The following is a 20,678-nucleotide window of genomic DNA, read 5'->3' as shown; positions in this document are numbered from 1 at the left end:
ACTATCAATAGCTTTCCTGAACATGGTGCATTAAACTCACTAAAATAGAGTAAATTTCAATAAATATCCCGTGTTACATATACAAAGCAAGTCTACCCGACAAAACGCCTACAACATGCTCTCATATACCATGTACAACATGAATAGCAACATCATACCTAACCATAGTAGTCACAAATTCAGAGCCCGGTCGTACAGAGCGCTAAAAGATCCTACAACGCCGTACTCAAATACTAAGACCGTGACAATAACGCCCCCAAAGACTAGACCTCACAATGCCTGGCTGACAATCAACGTGCTTCTTCAGAGCTGGTATCGACTCGTTCCTGTATCAGGTCGACCTGCTTGACAGGGTGTAACAAAACAGCAGGAAAACACATTCTTCCCTCGCCAGCGAGTTCTTCTTCCTCACCACCGTCATTGTCGACTTTGTACCCTAGCCATCGCTTCCAAAGGTTTGGTGCGAAACCTGCATTGTAATACCACGAGGTGCCTAGGAAGTTGTGTTGGCGTTCATCGCTAAAAATAGACATTTTAGCACCGCCAGAGGCGCCGTTCCTGCCATTATTGAAAATAGCAGCTAGGTATTGCGTTGGCCACTTGCGGTCAACGAAGACGGGATGTGGTGCGTATACGGCTTTTAGGCCGTGGTGCAGTGCACAGGTGGCGGGCCACATTTCGCTGAACATAGTCCGTCGGAAATGGGACTGTTCGCGGTGCATTGTTTCTAGGAGTCTGCGGCTCAGGCGCCCTGAAGTGTTGATAGCAGAACGTCGAGGTGGAAGACCGTTCTTCTTGTCGTAGCCGGTGACGTCTTCTCCTAAGATCCAATTCGTGTGATCGGGGTCGAACAGTGGGTTAAAGACGATGAGATCGGCTGGCTCGCCAACACCCCATTCGTACTTGTCTTCGGTCATGGACTTATTCGGCTTAACAGCTTCATCGATCTCAATATCTGGGTAATCTTGCGGAGTTTCAGGGCCCCATATGGGCTTCTCTGGCTTTTGAATCTTGGTCTCCGGCACGTGGGGGTTTGGCGGAAGATGCGAGGACCATCTATTTGCTTGGTTGTTTGTACCATGATCGGTCTGTACACGCACCATGTGTTTGAACTCTTCCCACGATCCATGTACTGACGGCACATAGAAGCGAGCATTGCGCTCCCACAAACCCTTGCGGGGCTGCACGTCAGTCCACTTGGAGATTTGTTCGAAGAGGTGGTAATAGTGGCCCGTATATCTGACATCCATCTCCCAGTGCCAGAAGAACTCGAACTCGGGGTGCTGGTGCGCAAAGTAGGTCACAGGCATGTACGTAGAGCGATAGGCGCCATGCACAGGTAAGCCACGATAATTAGAGTCCTCAATGCCGCCATAGATCAGGCCCATTTGACGTTCTGACCAGAGAGTGCCCATACCGGCGAATTCAGCAGGAAGGGCCTTTTCAAGGACTTCTGCGTAGACCTTCTCATCGGCCCAGATCTGTTTGTTGTCATCCTTGACATGGATGAGGAAGTGTACGTGATATTCTCCTCCGGAGGCTATGCTGAGCTCGGAGACGAGAGCGCGGAGGTACATGATGTCTTCATCGTCGTACTGGTAGTCGGACCATGTCCGGATGAGTACAGCGGTTCGAGGAATGAGTTTCTTGTACGTAGGTTCCGATTTTGCTTGAAGGGTTTCATTCGTGTATATCTTGCTTCCGTTGCTGGGAGGCGGTGTGTTAGGGAGAGTACCTCTCTTTTGCATGGCCATTGTCTGGAACGAGGGGTCATTAGACTTTGGTTGCGTCTGAAAACGCCCCTTGTTCTTAGTCAAGCATCGATGCAGAACCTCAGCCCACTTGACCAGTCGGAAGTCGACTTCTGGATTAGCGTTCCAGACCTTGTCAATCCCCTCGCGGTCGCCTTCCATGCCAGCGCCTGTGCCACCCCTCCTCTTGCTGTAGCCCATACCATACGGACCAAGTCGTCCGAAGCGTTCGAAGCAAACGTCGTCCCTCAACCCGAGCACTTCGTAGCTTCCCATGACGTTGTCCGGCATGCCATCTGTGACACCCTTGTATGCCCTTACTCCGGGGATCTTTATTGTATTGTTCGCGTCCAGATAACACGTCTCGACCGGCCCGTACTTGTTCACGTAGTCCGAGTCGCTGTAGTCTGGGTAGGGATCAAAGGGCATCGATTCGGCTATATGGGCACCCTGCGATCTCCGCTCCTTGGGCGTATCATTGGATTCGTCGGCCGGCAGCTCTGGATCAATATCTTGCTTGGTGGGGTATTCAGCGGAGTTCTTGTCCCGATTTACCAAGGTCCGTATTCCGCCATGGTAACGTTTTAGGAAGGGGAAGCTTTCCCACACGGGCGGCGGTGGTGGCGGCTTGTGCAGTCCCAACTCTGTGCTCCGTATCGACTCCCAGCTACTGCTGAACAAGAACCATATGAAGAACAGCAAGGTGCTTGCCACGGCCAACCCAAAGTATCTTGTGCATGCGCGTGGATTCCTGTAGCTGTATGCGCTCACCCTCGGCCTCGATGGTGCTCTTCGATGTGATGGATTTGGGGCGAGCGGTCTCGACTCGATGTTGTTTGGATTTGTGTCGTACGAGGCCGACGACTGACGCGAGGAGTACTGGCTTGATTGCGGCTCAGAGGCATAGCTCTCGTCATCGTCATCGCTGCTGCTATACGCCTTCTCGTTGTATGTGCCATGTTCGACATCGGGGTCGTAGACAGGCGCTTGTGCGTACGCCTGCGGTTTCCGCTTCCCAACCGATAGTGGGCGAAAGCCCAGCATCTCTCCGAGCTTCTCACGTGGCCTCTTGTATCGTATGCGCAGTAGTCTGGGTGGTAGGGAATGCAGCCTTCGGATCGGGTACGAGGAATGTGTGCGGTTGTCGAGTTGTTGTCAATGGAGGGCGCGAGCGCGGGCGTCCGTTCTGCGCTGACTCAAGCTATGGGGAAAAGAAGAAAGGCTCGAAAACCGTAGCAATGTCTTGAAGGCCAAATCGTAGCCCCGTGTGCTCGTATGTATAATTCTCGTACATGGGCCAGGGTACATCACCATCTGACATGAAGGGACGCGACAGCCCCGGGCCAAATAATCGGTTGGCTAGGGAACCACTTGCAGCTATCAGTTGGTCCGTGCTCTTCACTCGTCCAACGTCGAAGTATGGAGGCCCATGTTGCCGAATACAATACCGTCCGTCCTTCTCTTGTTATTAAACATCATGTATAATTAATTGACACATACATGATGAGAGCTGGGATAACATGAGCTGTTCTGCACGAAACTGCTCCTCCCAAGCTTTCTCTCCACCCAGTCTCAACCACTTCCACGTCATCAAGACCACCATCAACACGTCTCACAGCCCTTCTTTGCGGCTTTGACCGGTCTAGCAAGATACCTACATCCCCTGTTTACTCTGCACCGGCAACCTCAAGGCGGGACATGTTCGCCAAGCCTAGATATCGCGCTGTCTGAAGCTAGACAAGTAAGAAACAACATGACCAGTCTACGCATCCCAAATACCCTTCACCTTCTGCTGTATGCAATATCAAGTTTCATCCTTTTTCATCCTTGTGCTATCTACGACCACGTCATCATCTTCAAAGCGATTGGCCGAGTGTTGCCCCGCAAGCTAGCTCTCCTTCCTGCAGGTACATCACCAATTAGCATGGGACGGACTCAGTCACCCCTTCTGGCAAACCGTGAACCTACTTCAATCTTCATTTCGGACAGTTCATCTTGGTCCTTACTTCGATAATTGAGTCCAGCATTACATCGGAAGCCATTACCTATTCACGTTTTGATGCCATGTCTTCTCTAACCCGTACTCTTCCTGCTTCCTGGTTCTGTAGCTCTCCTTTGTATCAGCTTGAGCGGCGAGCCGTCTTTCTAAAGGTACATTCCGACACAATGATCAGGAGCCGCTAACTGACTCACGTCATCGCCAGTCGTGGTACCTGCTCGGGCCCGTGACAAGGTTTCACCAAGTTGGCGAGGAGGTGAAATATGAAGTTGCTCAAGTATCCTTGACAGTTTGTCGCAGGTCGGATGAGCCTCGTGACATCAGCATCCTCAATGAGACGGTAGCTATAAACCGTGCCAGATTTTCAAGTAGCATCTAATCATAGCATAGGGCTCCGAAGTCAAGTCATGTATTACGGAGACTGGTCTAGTCTTCTCTACCATCTCAGACGAAGCTCCACCCTTCGATGAATTCTTCTCTGATCTGAAGCCGTTGATAGGAAAAGTCGACTTTACGAAGCTGCCTCATCGGCGCAGCATCAAGTACGAGGGGAAGTTCAACTGGAAAACCATGTAAGCTGTTTTCAACTGGTTTGGATCGTAAACCCATTAACAAAGGTAGGGTCGACGGTTACCAGGAGTGCCTACACTGTCAATACACCCATCCCGCATTCTCGGTCTACTACCCACCGACATTCTATACCGTTTACAACCATACAAACTTCTCTCAGCACGTTGCTGATCCAAAGAAGCCAGATGACGGTCTCTTCCTCTACTTCTTCCCCAACTGTACCTTGAATGTATACGGCGGTGGGATGTCCTCTTTTCGTGTGTGTCCAACCGAGAACCCAGGCTTTACCCGCATGGAGTTCGATTACTATCATGAAGAGACGGGAGCCAAGTTCGAAGAATACTTCAAATTTGTGAGACAGGTTGCTATGGAGGACTACGAGCTCTGCGAGAAAGCACAAGAGAATCTGGAGAAAGGTGTCTATTACGAGGGCATACTGAACCCGATCAAAGAGACCGGTGTGGCTTGTAGGTGCAGGAACGGGATTCAGCAATACGTTCCGAGTCGCTAACAAGTTCAGTCTATCAGCAACGTGTTTTGGACATGACACTTGCTCAGCATGATAACGAAACCCGGTTTCATCCAGTGGAAATGCACAAGACTAGCACTAGCAAGTTGGGGACGGCCACGCAGCTCATCGACCCCGCCTCCTCGTGAGTGACTCACCTACGCCTGCTGCTTCGCCAGATATGGATGTTTGTGCGGAGGGCTGCTAGAGGAGACGATTCGCTCCCCAATTCCTATCTTCAATTGACTTGTCCCTGTTGTCGCTCGTTTGATATGTCGTTGCTTTTAGTCAACACGTGCACTCATTTGTCAGCCAATCAACAACTTCAACGGGACCTGTTACCCCAATTCGGCAAGCCGTATTCTTCATATGCACGATCTAACCAGCGCACTATGACTATCTTTTAGATATCCAGGGTATATCAGTGGTTTTAAGGAGCCAGTCGTCATGAACCTGTTTAGTTGCATCTAGCCCAGATAGCAGGACGAGTCGAATGCTAGTCAACTATCCCTGCATCTCGATGTCAGTGGCAATCATATGCTATCCTCCAGTATCGCATCTGCCTGCCTGCACTGCATGACTACTAATAACGTAGAATTAGGAAACAGCGATTAGACTATATATCTACCTTACTCACTCTTACGGCTGAATTATTATCATGGCAGTTTGTTCATATTCCAGCCAAACCCACAATTAACCAAGTCAAAATTTATATGATACATCGTCCATGTCATCTATCCCACCAGTGGAGGTTTGCAAAGAGCCAGATCTTATCGATGGCTGGTGGACCTTGGACAACTTGTTCGCCCTAGAACGTCGAGCAATATTCAGCAAGGTGTGCATACAGCATTTAGTCTTGAGCAGATGCTGACACGCCCAGTCCTGGATCTGTATCGCACATAGCAGCAGATTTACCAAAGCTGGCGACTATATCTCCTTCGAGTTTGCCGGCTTTCCCATCTTGATCATCCTAGGCAAAGACAATATCGTCCGGGCATTCCACAACGTATGCCGCCACAGAGCATACACCATCACTAAAAAGCCCACCGGGTCTTCCCTCATTCTCGGATGCCGCTATCATGGGTGGTCATACAACACCAAAGGACACCTCGTCAAAGCACCTCAGTTTGACGGTATCGAAGGCTTTGACAAATCCGAGAACGGCTTGTTTCGGATTCATAGCTGCAATGACCGCTCTGGCGTACGAACCCGAACGATTGACTTGCATGTGAGAGTTTACACTGACTTTATACATGCGCTTTTAGTTCATTCACATCAATCTCAATGCTAGCCGCATTGATGATGCTCCTGCATATGAGGGCACAGGCGTCTTTTCCTCCCAGCATGGTATTTATGCGAGCAACAAGTGGCTCACTGGATGGGAGATAAACGGAGGAGCTTTCAATTGGAAGACTATCGGTCAGTCCAGTCGAACTACATGAACCTTTTGAAACTGATGAATCACAGGAGCAAGCGAACGCAATGGCACGCAAATGGCCCCCGCCAGGTCACATGTTATCGGCTTTGTTATGTCAGCATTCAGCCACACTGGCATAGACTTCCACAAATGCCAGACTCTACATGTCGGGCCTACGGCTATCATCGTCAGCTCTCGTGGCTACCCGATATGGGTCATGATAACCGTGCTTCCCGCATCAGCTACCCATTGTACCATGAAGTGCGATGTCTACACTTCCGACGCCAGCATACCCGAAGTCACTAGTTCTGACAACGATGCGATACGAAACTACTGTAGCCGCTTTGTGCAGTCCATTGAGCAGCAGTACGATTTGATAAAATCTACCAATAGCCCGCAGCAGCGACCTCTGCTTTCTTTGCTCAAGGAACATCTGCGACTTGAACGCCTTGCTGGCCGGAAACTCTACCCTGCTAGAAAGGAAGACACACAGAGTCAAAGTTTCTGCAAGGCCGAGCAGTGTAAGTATTTCATCTGCTTGTCAGGGGGTTCACACTAATCGTGGCCATTAGTGTGCAATGAGCTAAATGAAAAGGCGAAGCTTGCTAGAGTTGATAGCGCTGATGCCATTTTGGATTGGTAGGGTTTGGAGAGTAGGATGCTTTAAGGGAACTATGCCAACGTGAAGAAGCGTCAGTTGAACGTGCCGGGAGTTGACATTCATGAAAGCTTATCCACGAATCAGCACAGCTTGAAACATAATTCTCTACCACTTTATCATGCTGCTTTCAATGCATCTTCTTTCTCATGATATAATCACACATGACAAAAGTTTGGGAGTACAAACACGACAGAACCATGAATTTCTAGCTTTGAGAAGTCTAGAGCCCTCTTGAGTGAGAAATCTTTTCTGTCCACGACGTGCGGTCATGAGAGTCGCATATCGAGCATTACCCTACCGCTCACGTGAAGTCTTCTTCTATAGTCTGGCCCAAATCATATGTTCCCTTACTACAGTCTTGCCGTCTGCACTCCGCTTGACGATGTGCGACAACCCGGTGCCACTCCAGTGCAAATCTCTTAACCTCTTAGGTGTGGATCCGGATGACTGGTCTGGCGAAGAGTCTAGTGCAAAGTTGTCCGGAGCTGGATTCGGATCGACGTAGAAGATTATATAAGGTAGAGTGGCGCCGTCGGGTTTGAATATGCGGACCTTGGAAATGAATCTATTGCCGCCGAACTGCCTCTTGTGTTGCATAAGGAAGTAGCCAGCCCATCTACCGACAGGTGATCCTGGAGTACGTTAGTTCCCTCGTTTGAAGTAAACTGTTCACATAAACGAGTGCGAAACACACCTAGGATTGCTTGGCCGCCCGAGGTGTCCATATTGAAGTCGATTCCAGGCCAGACCCTTGTCTCACTCTGCGGAGGAGTCAAAGTTTCATAGGCCGCTCTAATTAGATCTCGCGTGCCTGTGTTCATTATTTGGGCGACAATGAGATACTTGATCTCCTTGACGTTACCAGGAGCGACCCGATTCCATAGGCCCCAGGCTATGTCGGACGTTGATCGAATGTGCGGTAGCTCGTTGGTACCTGCCTTCTTTTTCCAGAGAAACTTCTCAGCGCTATAGGCAGCACTAATAACGTTCATCAGAATCACTGCTCCGGCTGAGTTCACTGCGATATCATGGGTGCCTCCCGTGACCTGCACCAGCACAGTAGTCAGCAAAACGGAATAGAAGAAGCATGCAGACGGTGTCTTCGACTGACCCTGTATGTCTTTCCGCAGACATCGTAGTATTGGAACTCGGCATCAGGGAGCTCGCCGTTTTCCTTGCGCTTGACATTAGGCCCATCCTGATGATTGACTTGAAAACACTGATTTGGGCCTCCATCAGCTTTCGCTTTCGTCCCCAAGGACAGTTCATCAAAGGCCCTCTTGATCTTGTGGTATGCCTAAAGGTCTTCAGCATTAGTCTCAAACAGTATTCTGATACTAATACACGCACCTCGAAGTCACACTCCTTGTCGAGCTTTTTGCTCAACTCCTCGTTATCGTTGTATCCCCACTCCTTCAACTTCTCTCGGAGATCCCCATCAAACGGACTCTGGACTGTTTCACTAAAGTCGGGATAGTTTTTGAAGAACCATCTCGCTACACTATCCTTGGACTTCATAGCCGAGTACAGCGTCCTACCACTTTCTACCGCTTTCTCCCATGCGGAGCCGCCATCGGCACCAATTGCGGGCTCGATCCACTCATCTGGAAGGTCGATAAGGCCTCTGGTGTCGAGCTCGATGTTATGGGTAAGATCGTCTATCGGCGACTTGGAGGAAGGAACAACTCTGGTGGTGACAAGAGTCACCAGAAAGACGAGACCAGCTGCGAGATGAGGTTTCATGTTGGCTCAAGAGTAGGATCCGAGCGGACACAAGCCAGTGCTGGATACGAAGTGGCCGAAGAGGAAAGTAACAGGAAGTATCGCTCTCGGGGTTGAGAGGTGCGTCATGAACTGTCGTGGCAAGTGGAGGTGGGATAAGAGAAAAGGGAAGGCGCGTCTCAACCCAGTACATGGTCCTTTTCTGCAACACATTACTGACGTATAGCATATGCTAACGTTTAGGAGTCAGGTACGATGGATGAAAAAATGCAGTAGCAACTCAGCTGTGCAATCCTGGTATTTGAACGCGGCTGCTGGACCGGGAAAGAGCAGCGCCGCTATTGAAGTTAATCTACTCGAACACAATACTTACACAAAATCAAACACATCCCCCTTATCCCCAATCATTTTCCCAACCCTCTTCGTGCCAACAATCCTCTCGAGCTCCAGCCTCTCCCACTTGGAGAAGGAGACACGCACATTCGCTTCCGCCCTACTAATCTCGCCCCTCTCAAGCGTCTTCCCGATGAACCCCACTACTTCGTCATAAAACTTTGGATTCTCCGGCACCCCATAGAACACCACTCTCTTGACGCCACGAATATTGTAGCGGTGGAAGTGGTGCGCACGTCCGGTATATAGTAGTAGTGAATGCTTGCCATTCATAAAGTGACTCCGCGCTTTACGAACGTCGGTCTGGTCTGTATATTCGCTGATGGAGGCGTATGAGAGGTCTGAGTCGACCAGCGAGTTGCGGACGCGTACGAAGTCGAGATACGAAGGGATGAAAACAAGGACACCTAGGCCACCTTCCAGAGGTCGAGGAAGACGCATAATGGATGGGAGGATGGAGGAGTTAAAGAACTTGAAGCGCGCATCTGGGTCAGTGAGATGGGATGGCGACTCGAACCGGAGGAACGTCTGTTTTATGCCGTAGGATAGTGATTCAATGAGCCCAGAATTATAATCGGGTGTGAACTTTAGGCGGCCTGCGACGTTGCGCATGTGTTTGTTGTATAGTGTGTTGATTTTTGGTGTGAGGTATGCGGATAGCACGATTGTTTGGCGGATGTACGGGGCGTGGCCGTCAAGGTACCACGATCGGACGCGGGAGAAATCGCAACCGTGTGCGTCCTTCGGTTGGAGGTTCAAATGCTCGAAGACAAACTCAGCATGTTCCCAGTTCTGCATGAGCGTTGCGTCTGCTTGCTCCATGATGACCATTTCGATAGATGATAGGAAATCATAGTCTCGCTTCTTGGGGTCACCGGATTCGATGGCTCGTCGCAGACCTAGCGTCGAGGCAAAAATGATATCTGAGTTGTAGAAGGTAGAGTAAAATTTCAATGTTTTCCGGGTCAGCTTGACGCCAACGCGAAACTCGTTGTCATCGTTGCCTTCAAAGAGCTCGCGGAAGTCTGTTGGCTTGTCGTCAGAAAACTTGTCTTCGGGCTGTGAGAAACTGTCTAGGAACCGCTTCTTATTCTCTTGCTGCTCGAAACTGTGCAGTTTGGTAATTGAATCCAGCACGCGGACACAAGCCTGTTTCGTCTCGAGCAAAAAGAGTATTTTCGGTCGCGTAAAGCCCTGGTCGCGGTACTCGGCATCATCGTTCTCGGTTGCGGCTGCCAGCTTCGCGTTGTTTTTCAGGACTTTATCTCGCGTCATTAGGATGTGATTGAGCGCGTGGAGGCAGGTGATGTCGCGGAGGCGATTGGCATTCTGTACAGTTCTTGCGCCAAACAACAAATCCTGATAGCCGAATATAGAAGTTGCGATTTCCTGCTCAAGGGGTTCGAAGCTCCCGATCTCCTTGTGCGCATTATCGACAAGCCGCGCCTTCAGACCAACATCGCGTGTACTCTTTACTTTCCGCCGCAATAATGACGTCTCTTCTGTGCTCGGTGTTTGAAATATGCCTCTGCCTCCACCAGCCTCCAATTTCTTCGTCGCCCATTGGTTGTCCGCAATTCGTTTTATCTGTGACGCTAAATCATTCTCGTCCGGATTGACGAAATGGGTTTGAAAAGCGGAATCATCCAGGTCCTGTGTCTCCTCTGGACCATCATCGTCTTGGAGTGCTGCTTCGTCCTCAGTATGCCCAGACAACGAATCGTTTGTTTCCCCAAGGCCACCTAGACCATTCTCCTGCCAGGCTGCTCGCTCGTCGAAGTCGTGAGAATCTGGAGTATCGGCTGTTTCGTGGCGCAACTTCCGCTTCTTGTTGCGTGGTTCGTCTGGACCTGCATGGACAGATTTTGAGCGCGATGACAAGGAGCGCAGTAGGGCGGCATATGCGTTTGAGGTTGATTCTGCTTCCTCGTCTTCATCCTCGTCTGCGTCAGAGGCAGAGTCGTCGGAAGATTCTGACGGACTTTGTTCAGGCTCGGGTGAATCGCGTATATGTACGTTGCTTTCAGATGTCAGCATAGTGCGCCACCCAGGCTCAAACTGTATTCGTACTCACGAATCTTCGACTTCATCTCTCGTTCTTGCAGCAGCGAATCCGCCTCTCTGTCCACCTCTTCCTCGTGCTCTTCCTCCTCTTGCGCCACCCCTGCCTCTGCTCATGGCTCCCCCCCTTCCTCTGCCGCGGGAGCCGCCCCGTTCCCCCCCACGAAAGCCTCCACGTCCTCTTATTGGCGCCATAGCAGCTGAGAGCTTCCAGGAATGTGTGCGACGGTCAATTCGACGGTGCGCGGGTGCATCATTGAAGCCTGCGGCAACATGTAAAAGGTCCCCACCAGAAAATAAATATCGATGGTCCGTGCTAGCGAACCGCACCTGCCCAGATTTCGCGAAGAATATCTCAAACTTGCCCCACCACGCAACGCACATCTCGACGACCCCCCTCCCCTTCGCCAACGCCTTTCACCAACACGCGGCAGGCAGTCATTCGAATATGGCCGGCAACGACTCTTTCCTCCATCTGGCGCGCCCGCTCGGCCCAGCCCCCATCGGCGCTCAGCCATCGACTGCGCCGCTGAACGTTGCCATCCAGCCCCAGGTATGCGACGGATGCTTGCTTCACAGGTTTAGGCTTGAGGCTGCGCAGGTCCTAACATGAGATAACTAGGCTGTCTTCTCCATACTCGATCACTCGCTCCGCCGCCCGGCCGACCAAGAACGCGTCATTGGCACCCTGCTCGGCACCCGCAGCGAAGATGGCACTGAGATCGAAATCAGGAATTGCTATGCCGTCCCGCACACCGAGACCGCCGAGCAGGTCGAGGTAGACATGGACTACCAGAAGCAAATGCTTGCCCTGCACCTCCGCGCAAACCCCCGCGAAGTCCTCGTCGGCTGGTATGCCACCAGCAGCGACCTAAACACCTTCTCTGCTCTCATCCAAAACTTCTACAGCCAGCAAGGCGATGGTACATGGCCCCATCCCGCGGTCCATCTCACCGTGTCGACAGTGCCGGGCCAGGAGATTGAGTCACGGACATACATTTCTGCGCCCATTGGCGTGACTGCCGAGCGTGCCGCAGACTCGTGTCTGTTCATCCCGGTACCCCACGAAATCAAGTACGGCGAGGCAGAGAAGTCAGGCCTGGAACTCATTTCGTCGGCCAAGGATCGCGAAGACAAGTCACAGGAGATCCTCACCGACCTCGACTCGTTGGAGCGCGCCATTATTCACGTTTTGGACATGCTTGAGCGCGTGTCAAACTACGTCAACAACGTCCTGGATGAGGAGGCAGAGCCATCATCAGCACTAGGACAATTCTTGATGAACGCCCTCAGCCTGGCACCCAAAGTGGACCCTGCCGACATTGAGCGCGACTTGTACGTAACAAATAATCTTCCTATACTGACCTGAAGCTAATCCACGTAGCAACGCACACATCCAAGACGTCCTCGTCGTATCCTACCTTGCCAACACGATTCGCACACAAATCGACCTTTCCAACCGCCTCGCAACCGCCGCCCTCACTCTTGGTGGTGGTGATGCTCTCGCAGGGGACGCCCAGAAAGAAGGCGGTGACAACAGGGGTAAAGGTGGGGATCGACGGGGTGGCGGTAAAGGCAGGGGCCAACAGAGGCAACAGGAAGCATGAGGATGAAATTTTGAGAGATAGTTAGAAGAGCTTGGGATTGGCGTTTGACGAAGGCACGTCTGTAGGTCGGTCGAAATCCGGTCCGGCAAAGACGTTGCAGACCTTGAACGAGGTCGACACTGCGCCGAGAGATGTGCAATTGGAGTGAACCGAGACATGCGACATGATGATGAACGGATGGCAAGTGCAGAGCTGGCAAAGTGTGGGTGAATATGAGGCTTTGTATGATTATTGCAGGCCTATCAAACAAGCATTAGACCGAGCTCTTCAAGAAGCTCCGGCAATAAACACTATAAGACAACGAGTTTTGCATCCAATCTGAATGTTCCCTGTAATTAATTTTCTTTATTAACGAATGACACTCCTAGGCTGAGACGCAATGATGAACACCGGGGATAACATCTTAAATTAAGTAGAACAAACGCCAACGAAGAGACTCCTGTCTTTGCTGGGACTTTCGCCTGTGCACTACCTGTGTCGAGAGGGCTGCTATCCTTTGCTGTGGTGAGTGGGAAAGTTTCGCTGCATTTCGAGGCCAGTAAAAGCAAGCTATATCGAGTAAAACAATGGACAATGGGATAATTGACTCATGGGTATTACAATGCACAAATAACCCCCCAAAAAGAAAGAAATCTAGACCATAGGCTGCACCGCCCAATACTCCTTGTACCAAACTCCCAGCAATGCTCAAATCGACGGTACGCCAGAATTTATGTTGCGCGCAGGCGGCCCATTGAAACACACTCTCCGGTGTAGGAATGAGAGGCGCATCATCCGCTACGCACTGTACTTGCGTCATCGCCTCCATCGTCCGTCCTCGCACCCTTGCCCTTCTTCTTGCGTTTCTTCTTAGGCTCGCCGTCGTCGCCGTCCTCATCCACAACCGCCTTCCTCGGTCTACCCATCTTCTTCTTGCCCTCCTTTGCATTTGAATTACCTGCGCCCTCAGCATTCGCACCGCCATCATCCCCCTTGTCCTTCTCAGCAAGCACAGCGCCCTCATCCGTGTCGAACGCCTTCCGCTTCCTCTTGAGCTCCTTGTCCGTCTCGAGCATCTCGCTGACTCGGCCCAGTTTGCCCGTATCCCTGCGCAGCATGAATTTGAAGTCGTCTAGCTTGATCTTTGCGCGGCGGGCGTGGTGTGCGACTGATGCGGCTTCGTGGCATGTTTCGATGATGTAGTCTGTTATTATCTCGTCGAGGATGCGGACGGTTTCGGGGAGCGGGTAGTCGTTGTCGCCGAAGGCGAGGAGGAAGGCTTCTACTTCTCGGGATGTCAAGAGGTGTTCAGAGGTGTGGTCATGGGTGCGCTTGAGGGGGACGCGCGGGAGAGGTGGGATGGGCATCTCTACTGCGTCGAGCGGTTGTGACTGGAAGACGTGAAGTAGCCGGTAGGCAGGGGTCAAGAGGTTATGAAAGATAGTAGACAGAATTGGAAGGCAAGTGAAGGTAAACGCGAAGGCGAGCGAGCTCGTGGTGAATAGCGAGGGTGAGTTCACTTACAGTCTTGCGTGGGAAACTGCTGGCCCTTCTGGCGCAGCCTCATGCGTGGCTCCGTCATAACGTGCACTAAATATTTTCGCGCCCTCTTTCACTTTCAAATATACTCTTCTCGGTAGCCGTTTCTCTCCATCCGCCCCTTCAGTTGGTCTTCTACCTCGCTGCCTTGGACCCGTGCGCGTACCAACAGTTATCCCCTCCTGCCCAACTTGATGTTACCAGCCGAATTCTAAACAGAGTAATTAGAGGGTAGCAGAAGGCCGTTGCAGAACAGAGCGTGTCGTTGAATGATGAAAGCTAGACCTGCAGGCACAATGACGATCATCAACGCGGGAGGCGCACAGGCCGGCCCTGAAGCCCGCATCGGCGTGAATGATTTTCCCCGCCGAACCAGATGCGACGACGACGACGACATCTGTCCAGAACAAGTTGGTCACAGGCAACAGGATTCTACATTTTTCACCGTCGTCGCGTCGCCTCCTTTCACGGCCGTACTGTACACACGACACCTACCCACGCATCCCGCAGCTCGAGCCACCATAATCTCATACTATCCTACCTGTTGAACGTCACCTAAGATGGTATGTCCTCCCCACAGTCGCCCAGACGCATGACTGACAATGTCCACAGACGGCGCTTTTCAACTTCCAATCCCTCCTCCTCGTGATTCTCCTCACTATATGCACGTCGACCTACGCACACTACGTCTTCCCAGGCATAATCGACCGCAACAAGGATAACTACTTTGTGTCGCCATTTTGGAAGGCCGCACGCGTCGGAGAGAGGCTGAGCCCATACGTGAGCATTGCCTGCGTGGTCATGGCAGTAAGTAGACCCGCTTTGAGCTATGTTCACCGAGGAAAGAATGCAAGTGCATGCAATAGAGAGTGGAGCTGACGACCGCAGGCGCTTGAGTTTATGGGATAGCCGATAGCAATTGAGGATTTCTATTGATTGAAGATTACTATTCGAGTTGGGAGAGAAGCGTTGACGCACATGATAGCATTCTCAGCGAGGCGTTTAGGAGTTCCGATGGTTAGGGAGGACATATGCACGCAGCCTAAGCAGAGCAACGGCGAGACATAGCAGTATTCCAGCGTCCAATATTGCAGAATAGAGTCATATTCAATAATTTTCGGGCCGTCGTAAGATTAAAGAATATATACAAACAGAGAACTATTACGCTCACTGGCTTTTGTTCGACCTCTCGATCAAGTGTCGACGTGGTACAAAAGTGTACCCAGTACCGCCTCAATCTAGCCTCGCCAATACCCAAGTCCTATACCGAATCATACAAGAGATAATACACAGACGTGCCTGCGCCTACAGAACACCTGATTGGCGCACATGTGAGATGAGATTTCTGGGTTTGGCGTTTAACAAGAAGAAAGAAAGATGACAAGGTATAAGCACTCGCAGGGGCCATGGAAAGCCTATGCAAAACTTAACCAGCAAAAACCGCCCTAAACCATTGCTGGTACCGTGTATCATAGAAAAGACAAGTCGCCACGCAGATAAGAAAAAAAAAAGACAATAACTCTATAGCATGAGAACGTTGAGAAGAGGTGAAGTGAATGGAAAGAGATGATCGAAACCACAATCTTTCCAGATCATGACAGTAGGAGCCTGACTTAACCCGCTCCTACTGCCTAGTGCTTACGACTACCTTCGCCTTTCTCGAAGCAACCATTGAGACCCTGTCGAGAGCCGGTGCGCTCTTGAAGACCTTCCACATCGCTCGCATCCTCGACTACAACATCATCATCGTCCATGATAAGGTCGGGTTGGCTGTGGGCATCGTCCGCATCTTCGTCATCGTCATCATCGTGATCGCTCACCAGGCCCGGGTTGGACTCAAAGGTAGTAGGGCTGAGGCCTACTGGAGAATTCGGCATATGATGATCACTCTCAGACTTGACAGGCGAAGGGAACGATAGCGGAAGGCGCGCGTGGCTTGGAGCGTTACCCTTCTTACTGCTTGGTCGTGCAGATGTAGATTTGCTTGCTGATACGGCATGAGGAGCGCTGGCGGGAAGACGCGCTAGCTGCGGCGGTTTGGTCGAGATCGGCGTCGGAGCTGCACTAGTGTCCGCGAAGTCGTCATCTGAAGGCTCCATCACGTCAAGATCAACCTTTGATCGCGCAGTCTCCACAAGCCCTTTCAAGTCGCCTTGGAAACCTTGATTTTGAAGCCGGGCCATCAGGTACGGAGTAGACGATGACTTTGCAAAGCTAGCGGGAGAGACAAGTCCTGATTCATCACATAACGACAAGGTAGGATCACGATACACCGCCTTGGCTTGTGATGGTGGACAGGGTTGTGCTGCCAATGGGTGGACCATGCCGGGAGTGATGGGAGTAGGAAACGCGACTGCGGGTGTCGTGGCAGGAGTGCTGACCGGTTCACTTGCAGTGACAGGATTGCCAGCCTCGTTGATATCGACGGGGACACCGCAAGCGATGGCTGCCTGGTCGTGGCTCTTGAACACTTGATTGTGCTTGATCCGGCAGTGATTCAAGAAACCCTGCGTGTTTGAGAAATTGCTGTGGCCACACTGAGCGCAATACAGTCGTACCCATTGCCCATCTGTGGATCGCTTGTGCAGCAGAGGATCGATCTTTGGCGCAGGTGCTGGATTTTCACCAAGAGGCGTGAGCTTCAACATTCCAGTCGAAGTTCGCGACGTGCGGCCTCTGTTTGTTGACCCGAAGTCAGCAAAGCTGCCGCGCGTCGTTCTGCCCTCACCGATGCCAAAGTAGCCCTGAGCTTGCTGAGCGAGCGCACGTTCCGAAACGGGATCGAACTTGACATCCGAAATCAACCATTTGGCGTAGTGACGAGTGTATGGCCCATCTGTGACGCCCCAAGGTGCGGCATATTGGGGTTCCGTATAACCAGATGGCGTGCGCAACGCAGCTCCAACACCCAGGCTGAGATCCTCAGATAGGCCCTCGGTGCCGGGGAAAGGAATCATCGAACACCGCCTCAGCTGCTCTAGGGAAACTTGGCATTTGGCTAGCTCCTGCTCGATTAAACGAAGTTCGTTGTGCTTTAGTAAGATCTCGTAGTTGATTTGCGCCTCGATTGCTTGTTGCACAGCAGTCAAGCCAGATTCCATGGCAGTCGAGGGCGTGTTGACAGACGCGGGTTTGGCAGTTGCTGTTTGAATGTTCGACACCTTGCTCTTGATCGCGCTCTCTTTTCTAGACGGTTGCGCCTTCGGTCGCGACTCCAAGAGTTCGGGAGATGCTGCCTTGGGCGCATCTGTGGGTTTTGCGGACTCGGACACGACACCATGTGCAAAGTTGGAGTTGGAGTTGGAGCTTGTCATCCAGTTTGGTTTTGCTTCTCCGTGAGTGCCTTTCCACTTCTTCACTACATGCACATGCTGCGCAGATGCCGGCTCGGGACTGTCGGTCCTCTTTCGCTTGATTTTGTTCATGAAATTGGGCATTTCAACGACCGGCATTGGCCTTGACTTGTGCAGCGTAGACTTTTCCATGATTTTGTCGCCAGGCGACTCCGTACTCCATGGGAGGCGGAACATGGACTGCATGGTGAGAGAAGTGGAAGCCTAGAACAAACAGCGATCATCTGTTGTGGCGAGACTTGTTCGCATCGAAGACCACGAGCTAGTAAGGCTGCAGGGTGACGTCGCAGCAAGCGCAAGACACGATTATCGTGCACTCGAAAACAAAAAGCGTGGAAAGAAGCGAAGTATTACAAGTGGTAGTAGTGGGTATCAACAGTTGGGCGAAGGAGTGGAAGAAGGAAAACAACAAGCAACTAAGCCGTTGAGATGGTGACGTGGAGGGGGAGCTCTGCAAGGAGGCGCGAGGATGGAGCCACTTGACACAAGAGAAACCGCCGCACCAGCGCGAAGTTCCAGGAAATAAATCGTGGACACAGGGGAGACGTGCGTGCTGCAGCTGTGCACCGCTATACAAGGCCGGTAAAAGGCGTGGTGGTGGGTGAAGAGAGGGGGGGGGGATGTTTGGTGGGCGGATGATGAGTGTTGTGATGATGGAGCGAAAGGTGGGCGGGCTGCGATTCCTGAAGGTCGCAGGTCCCCAATTCCGCTAATCCGGATCAGCTTCCAAGGAGAGAGCGCTAGCAAGGGTATCTCCGCCCCACTATGCCCTGATTGGCGAGGCTAGGCAGGGATTGCGAGAGTGCATTTCGCGAAGCCGTGGAATTCGTTGGCACCGCCATGCATCCGGCGCAATTCTCGCAATTGTTTGGAGTCGTTTTTCTTCTTCTTGTATTGTCTACAACTATTGCTGTGGCTTCCCTTGCTTCGGGCATACCTCGACACTTGCTTCTCTACATACCATTCAACGGGGACCTCCTGAACCCGGGCGCATCGCCAAGTCGCTGCCTGCAAACGTTCAACGAGTCAACCCGTCTCAGCGGCGTGGCGTGGCGTAGTGTCGTGTCGTGTCGTATCTTGCCGGCACCCCGCGGGCACATGCCTCATCCAAGATAATCCCCCATATCATAACCAACAGGAACACGTCCGATCAAGCCATGTTTTACTTTCCTCTACTGCGTACCTCTAGGCAGCTATTTTATTCATAGCGTGAAGCGGACGCCTGGGCGTAGCTGATCGTCTTTGACGATTGCATCATAATGCAGACTTGGTACTCTTGTCCATTAAAACCTTGTGATGCTTCCCCAGAGTCCCCAAATCGTCTCAGCCTGCAGTCCTCTAGTGTACTACTAGGAGCCTGCAAACAATGCACTGCGAGGCGCGTCGTCGCCGCTGTGGAACATACCGTCACCTCTTTCAGCTTTCCTGGCCCAATTTTGTCATGATTGGGATGCGCACGCAGCCGGGATCTCGATCCACTAAATACGCCACCAACTGCAGCCACGCCTGAAACAACCTCAACACCATGATGCAGTCATCCTGCCCATTCACACCAGTATCATGTGACTTGGCTCTTCACATGAAACAAACCAAATAATGCGCGCACATTCTGGAACATTTCTCGAACTGCCAACCCGCTGTTCTCGACAATGCGATGCTGAAGGCGAACGTCTGCTATATCGTTGCAAATCCCAAGATACGAGCCTCGGCTGCGGAGCCAAGCCCGGTTCCGGTTCTACCCTTTCCCTGCCAATCAACATCCGGGCCTCCCGTGTCGACCCCGTGATCGCGAGGCACAGCAGAGTATTATTTATATTTATTGATTATTGATTATTCTTTAAAAAATTCTAGAAATAACGTAGCGTCGCGAACATCTAAACGCAGTCTTTCTCATACACCTTAGGCTACTAATACATCCTGCACCGTTGCAAAACACAGCCTAAACGTCTTCTACAAATTTGAGACCCGGATTGAATCATTGTAACTGCACTCAAGACATGCAGCCCTACTAGTAAAAATGCGACCCATAATTTGTACATTTGAACATGTCTCCAGAAAAATCCTCTAAGATCGAGCAACACGCGAATACCCTACGGTACTCGAGCCGCTCATGTACCGCTGCCGACAGCTCGTGGTATCCGGTTATGAGCAGACCCGTCAGACTTGGGCGATGTAGGTCCGGGTATTGAAGGAGAGTTAGCATGATGTGCTGATGCGGGCCCGTCGAGGCTCATTCCCTTGATCCCATTCCGTAATGCACTGTCTGCGTTCGCGGTTCCACTCGACGGCATAGCCAAGTTCTTGAACGGACACGAGCCCACCGCTATTTCCGAATCTTCCACCTCATCCTCACTCTCACTTCCATCGTGCAGGATCTTCTTCCCATGCAGATATCCCTCAGGTTCAATCTCAGGCACCAGCTTCTCCTCGGCAAATTCGTCACCGTCTCGCACGTACCATTTAGCGAAGAGATCGTTCTGGATCCAAATCACCTTTGACAGCGCCTTGACCAGGGCAATCTTGCGGTCCATCTTCATCCTCGGGTGACTCAGAATAGCCTCCATGAGCACATCTTGTATAAACGACAGCGTAACCCCAATGTGCACGTATTCCACGTGCAGGGGATGTACGCGTCCCTGGCCAACGTGCATCATGCCCACTTTGTCCAAGTACTCCCAGAACTCCATCTTACTCGGGTCACTGCACAGCTTGTTCAGATACCCTCGGAGGAACAACTTCCGGTGTAAGATTTGCGGTGAGTTCTCGTTCAAGTTCGGGTCGACGGGGCCTTCGTACGATGTTGACCGTGTTTCAAAAGCGCGGGCTGTGATGTCGTATTGGAGAAGCTTCTTGTAGACGATATTGACAACAGCTGGAATAAGAACTTTTATGTATTTGGCTCCTGTGATGAGGGCTTCAATGTCACCTATCAAGGTCAGTGAGCTGGCTCCTACAACTATTCTCTACGGATCGAGAACGAGATAACGTACGTGAACTGAAATCGAGAAACGAGTGCAGATATTGGACCCGGCATTCCAGGCTGGTGTACAGCTCTCTGCGGTCAATGTGCTGCATCGGCCGGCGAGCGAGCGGCGCCATTCTCGACATTGTAATTTTC

At 51.5% G+C, this 20,678-nt stretch overlaps 10 protein-coding genes across 10 annotated transcripts; 4 read left to right on the top strand and 6 right to left on the bottom strand.

Annotated features, from left to right (window-relative positions):
• Positions 1 to 70: 70 nt before the first annotated feature.
• Positions 71 to 3,058, bottom strand: K460DRAFT_360565 (uncharacterized protein). Its single transcript, XM_040932295.1, has one exon. It carries the CDS (start codon positions 2,793 to 2,795, stop codon positions 291 to 293), a length of 2,505 nt encoding a protein of 834 aa, XP_040792277.1. The 5' UTR covers positions 2,796 to 3,058; the 3' UTR covers positions 71 to 290.
• Positions 3,059 to 3,815: 757 nt separating this feature from the next.
• Positions 3,816 to 4,977, top strand: K460DRAFT_271011 (Bet v1-like protein; the record flags this gene model as incomplete). The annotated part of the gene is made up of 5 exons (XM_040927698.1): positions 3,816 to 3,902; positions 3,956 to 4,090; positions 4,141 to 4,322; positions 4,372 to 4,787; positions 4,841 to 4,977. The coding sequence occupies 5 exons, from the start codon at positions 3,816 to 3,818 to the stop codon at positions 4,975 to 4,977; spliced, it is 957 nt and encodes a 318-aa protein (XP_040792276.1).
• A 578-nt stretch (positions 4,978 to 5,555) lies between these two features.
• Positions 5,556 to 7,015, top strand: K460DRAFT_411541 (ISP domain-containing protein; the record flags this gene model as incomplete). The annotated part of the gene is made up of 5 exons (XM_040937478.1): positions 5,556 to 5,663; positions 5,709 to 6,029; positions 6,094 to 6,247; positions 6,296 to 6,766; positions 6,818 to 7,015. The coding sequence occupies 5 exons, from the start codon at positions 5,556 to 5,558 to the stop codon at positions 6,886 to 6,888; spliced, it is 1,125 nt and encodes a 374-aa protein (XP_040792275.1). The 3' UTR covers positions 6,889 to 7,015.
• A 374-nt stretch (positions 7,016 to 7,389) lies between these two features.
• Positions 7,390 to 8,472, bottom strand: K460DRAFT_257900 (uncharacterized protein; the record flags this gene model as incomplete). The annotated part of the gene is made up of 4 exons (XM_040927433.1): positions 7,390 to 7,538; positions 7,601 to 7,952; positions 8,018 to 8,203; positions 8,257 to 8,472. Coding segments are annotated over 4 exons (903 nt in total), but the record flags the coding sequence as incomplete, so codon positions are not given.
• A 430-nt stretch (positions 8,473 to 8,902) lies between these two features.
• Positions 8,903 to 11,235, bottom strand: K460DRAFT_298402 (U3 small nucleolar RNA-associated protein 25). The gene is made up of 2 exons (XM_040929766.1): positions 11,096 to 11,235; positions 8,903 to 11,041 (listed from the first exon to the last, which is right to left on the bottom strand). The coding sequence occupies exons 1-2, from the start codon at positions 11,197 to 11,199 to the stop codon at positions 8,998 to 9,000; spliced, it is 2,148 nt and encodes a 715-aa protein (XP_040792273.1). The 5' UTR covers positions 11,200 to 11,235; the 3' UTR covers positions 8,903 to 8,997.
• Positions 11,236 to 11,469: 234 nt separating this feature from the next.
• Positions 11,470 to 13,115, top strand: K460DRAFT_298397 (eukaryotic translation initiation factor 3 subunit F). Its single transcript, XM_040929765.1, has 3 exons — positions 11,470 to 11,635; positions 11,705 to 12,417; positions 12,467 to 13,115. Exons 1-3 carry the CDS (start codon positions 11,531 to 11,533, stop codon positions 12,687 to 12,689), a joined length of 1,041 nt encoding a protein of 346 aa, XP_040792272.1. The 5' UTR covers positions 11,470 to 11,530; the 3' UTR covers positions 12,690 to 13,115.
• A 188-nt stretch (positions 13,116 to 13,303) lies between these two features.
• K460DRAFT_360559 (TFIID-18kDa-domain-containing protein) lies at positions 13,304 to 14,296 on the bottom strand. The gene is made up of 2 exons (XM_040932294.1): positions 14,193 to 14,296; positions 13,304 to 13,953 (listed from the first exon to the last, which is right to left on the bottom strand). Exons 1-2 carry the CDS (start codon positions 14,248 to 14,250, stop codon positions 13,460 to 13,462), a joined length of 552 nt encoding a protein of 183 aa, XP_040792271.1. The 5' UTR covers positions 14,251 to 14,296; the 3' UTR covers positions 13,304 to 13,459.
• A 471-nt stretch (positions 14,297 to 14,767) lies between these two features.
• Positions 14,768 to 15,116, top strand: K460DRAFT_372150 (DUF1242-domain-containing protein; the record flags this gene model as incomplete). Its single annotated transcript, XM_040934482.1, has 3 exons — positions 14,768 to 14,770; positions 14,820 to 15,014; positions 15,096 to 15,116. 3 exons carry the CDS (start codon positions 14,768 to 14,770, stop codon positions 15,114 to 15,116), a joined length of 219 nt encoding a protein of 72 aa, XP_040792270.1.
• A 722-nt stretch (positions 15,117 to 15,838) lies between these two features.
• On the bottom strand, positions 15,839 to 17,746 carry K460DRAFT_272855 (uncharacterized protein; the record flags this gene model as incomplete). Its single annotated transcript, XM_040927835.1, has 1 exon — positions 15,839 to 17,746. One exon carries the CDS (start codon positions 17,744 to 17,746, stop codon positions 15,839 to 15,841), a length of 1,908 nt encoding a protein of 635 aa, XP_040792269.1.
• A 1,922-nt stretch (positions 17,747 to 19,668) lies between these two features.
• K460DRAFT_269720 (uncharacterized protein) lies at positions 19,669 to 20,659 on the bottom strand (the record flags this gene model as incomplete). The annotated part of the gene is made up of 2 exons (XM_040927597.1): positions 19,669 to 20,486; positions 20,551 to 20,659. 2 exons carry the CDS (start codon positions 20,657 to 20,659, stop codon positions 19,669 to 19,671), a joined length of 927 nt encoding a protein of 308 aa, XP_040792268.1.
• Positions 20,660 to 20,678: the final 19 nt, after the last annotated feature.

Source organism: Cucurbitaria berberidis, assembly GCF_010015615.1.
Source record: "Cucurbitaria berberidis CBS 394.84 unplaced genomic scaffold K460scaffold_1, whole genome shotgun sequence".
Classification (NCBI taxonomy): domain Eukaryota; kingdom Fungi; phylum Ascomycota; class Dothideomycetes; order Pleosporales; family Cucurbitariaceae; genus Cucurbitaria; species Cucurbitaria berberidis.
The sequence above is the reverse complement of the archived record's forward strand: the minus strand, read 5'-3'. Positions and strand labels throughout refer to the sequence as shown.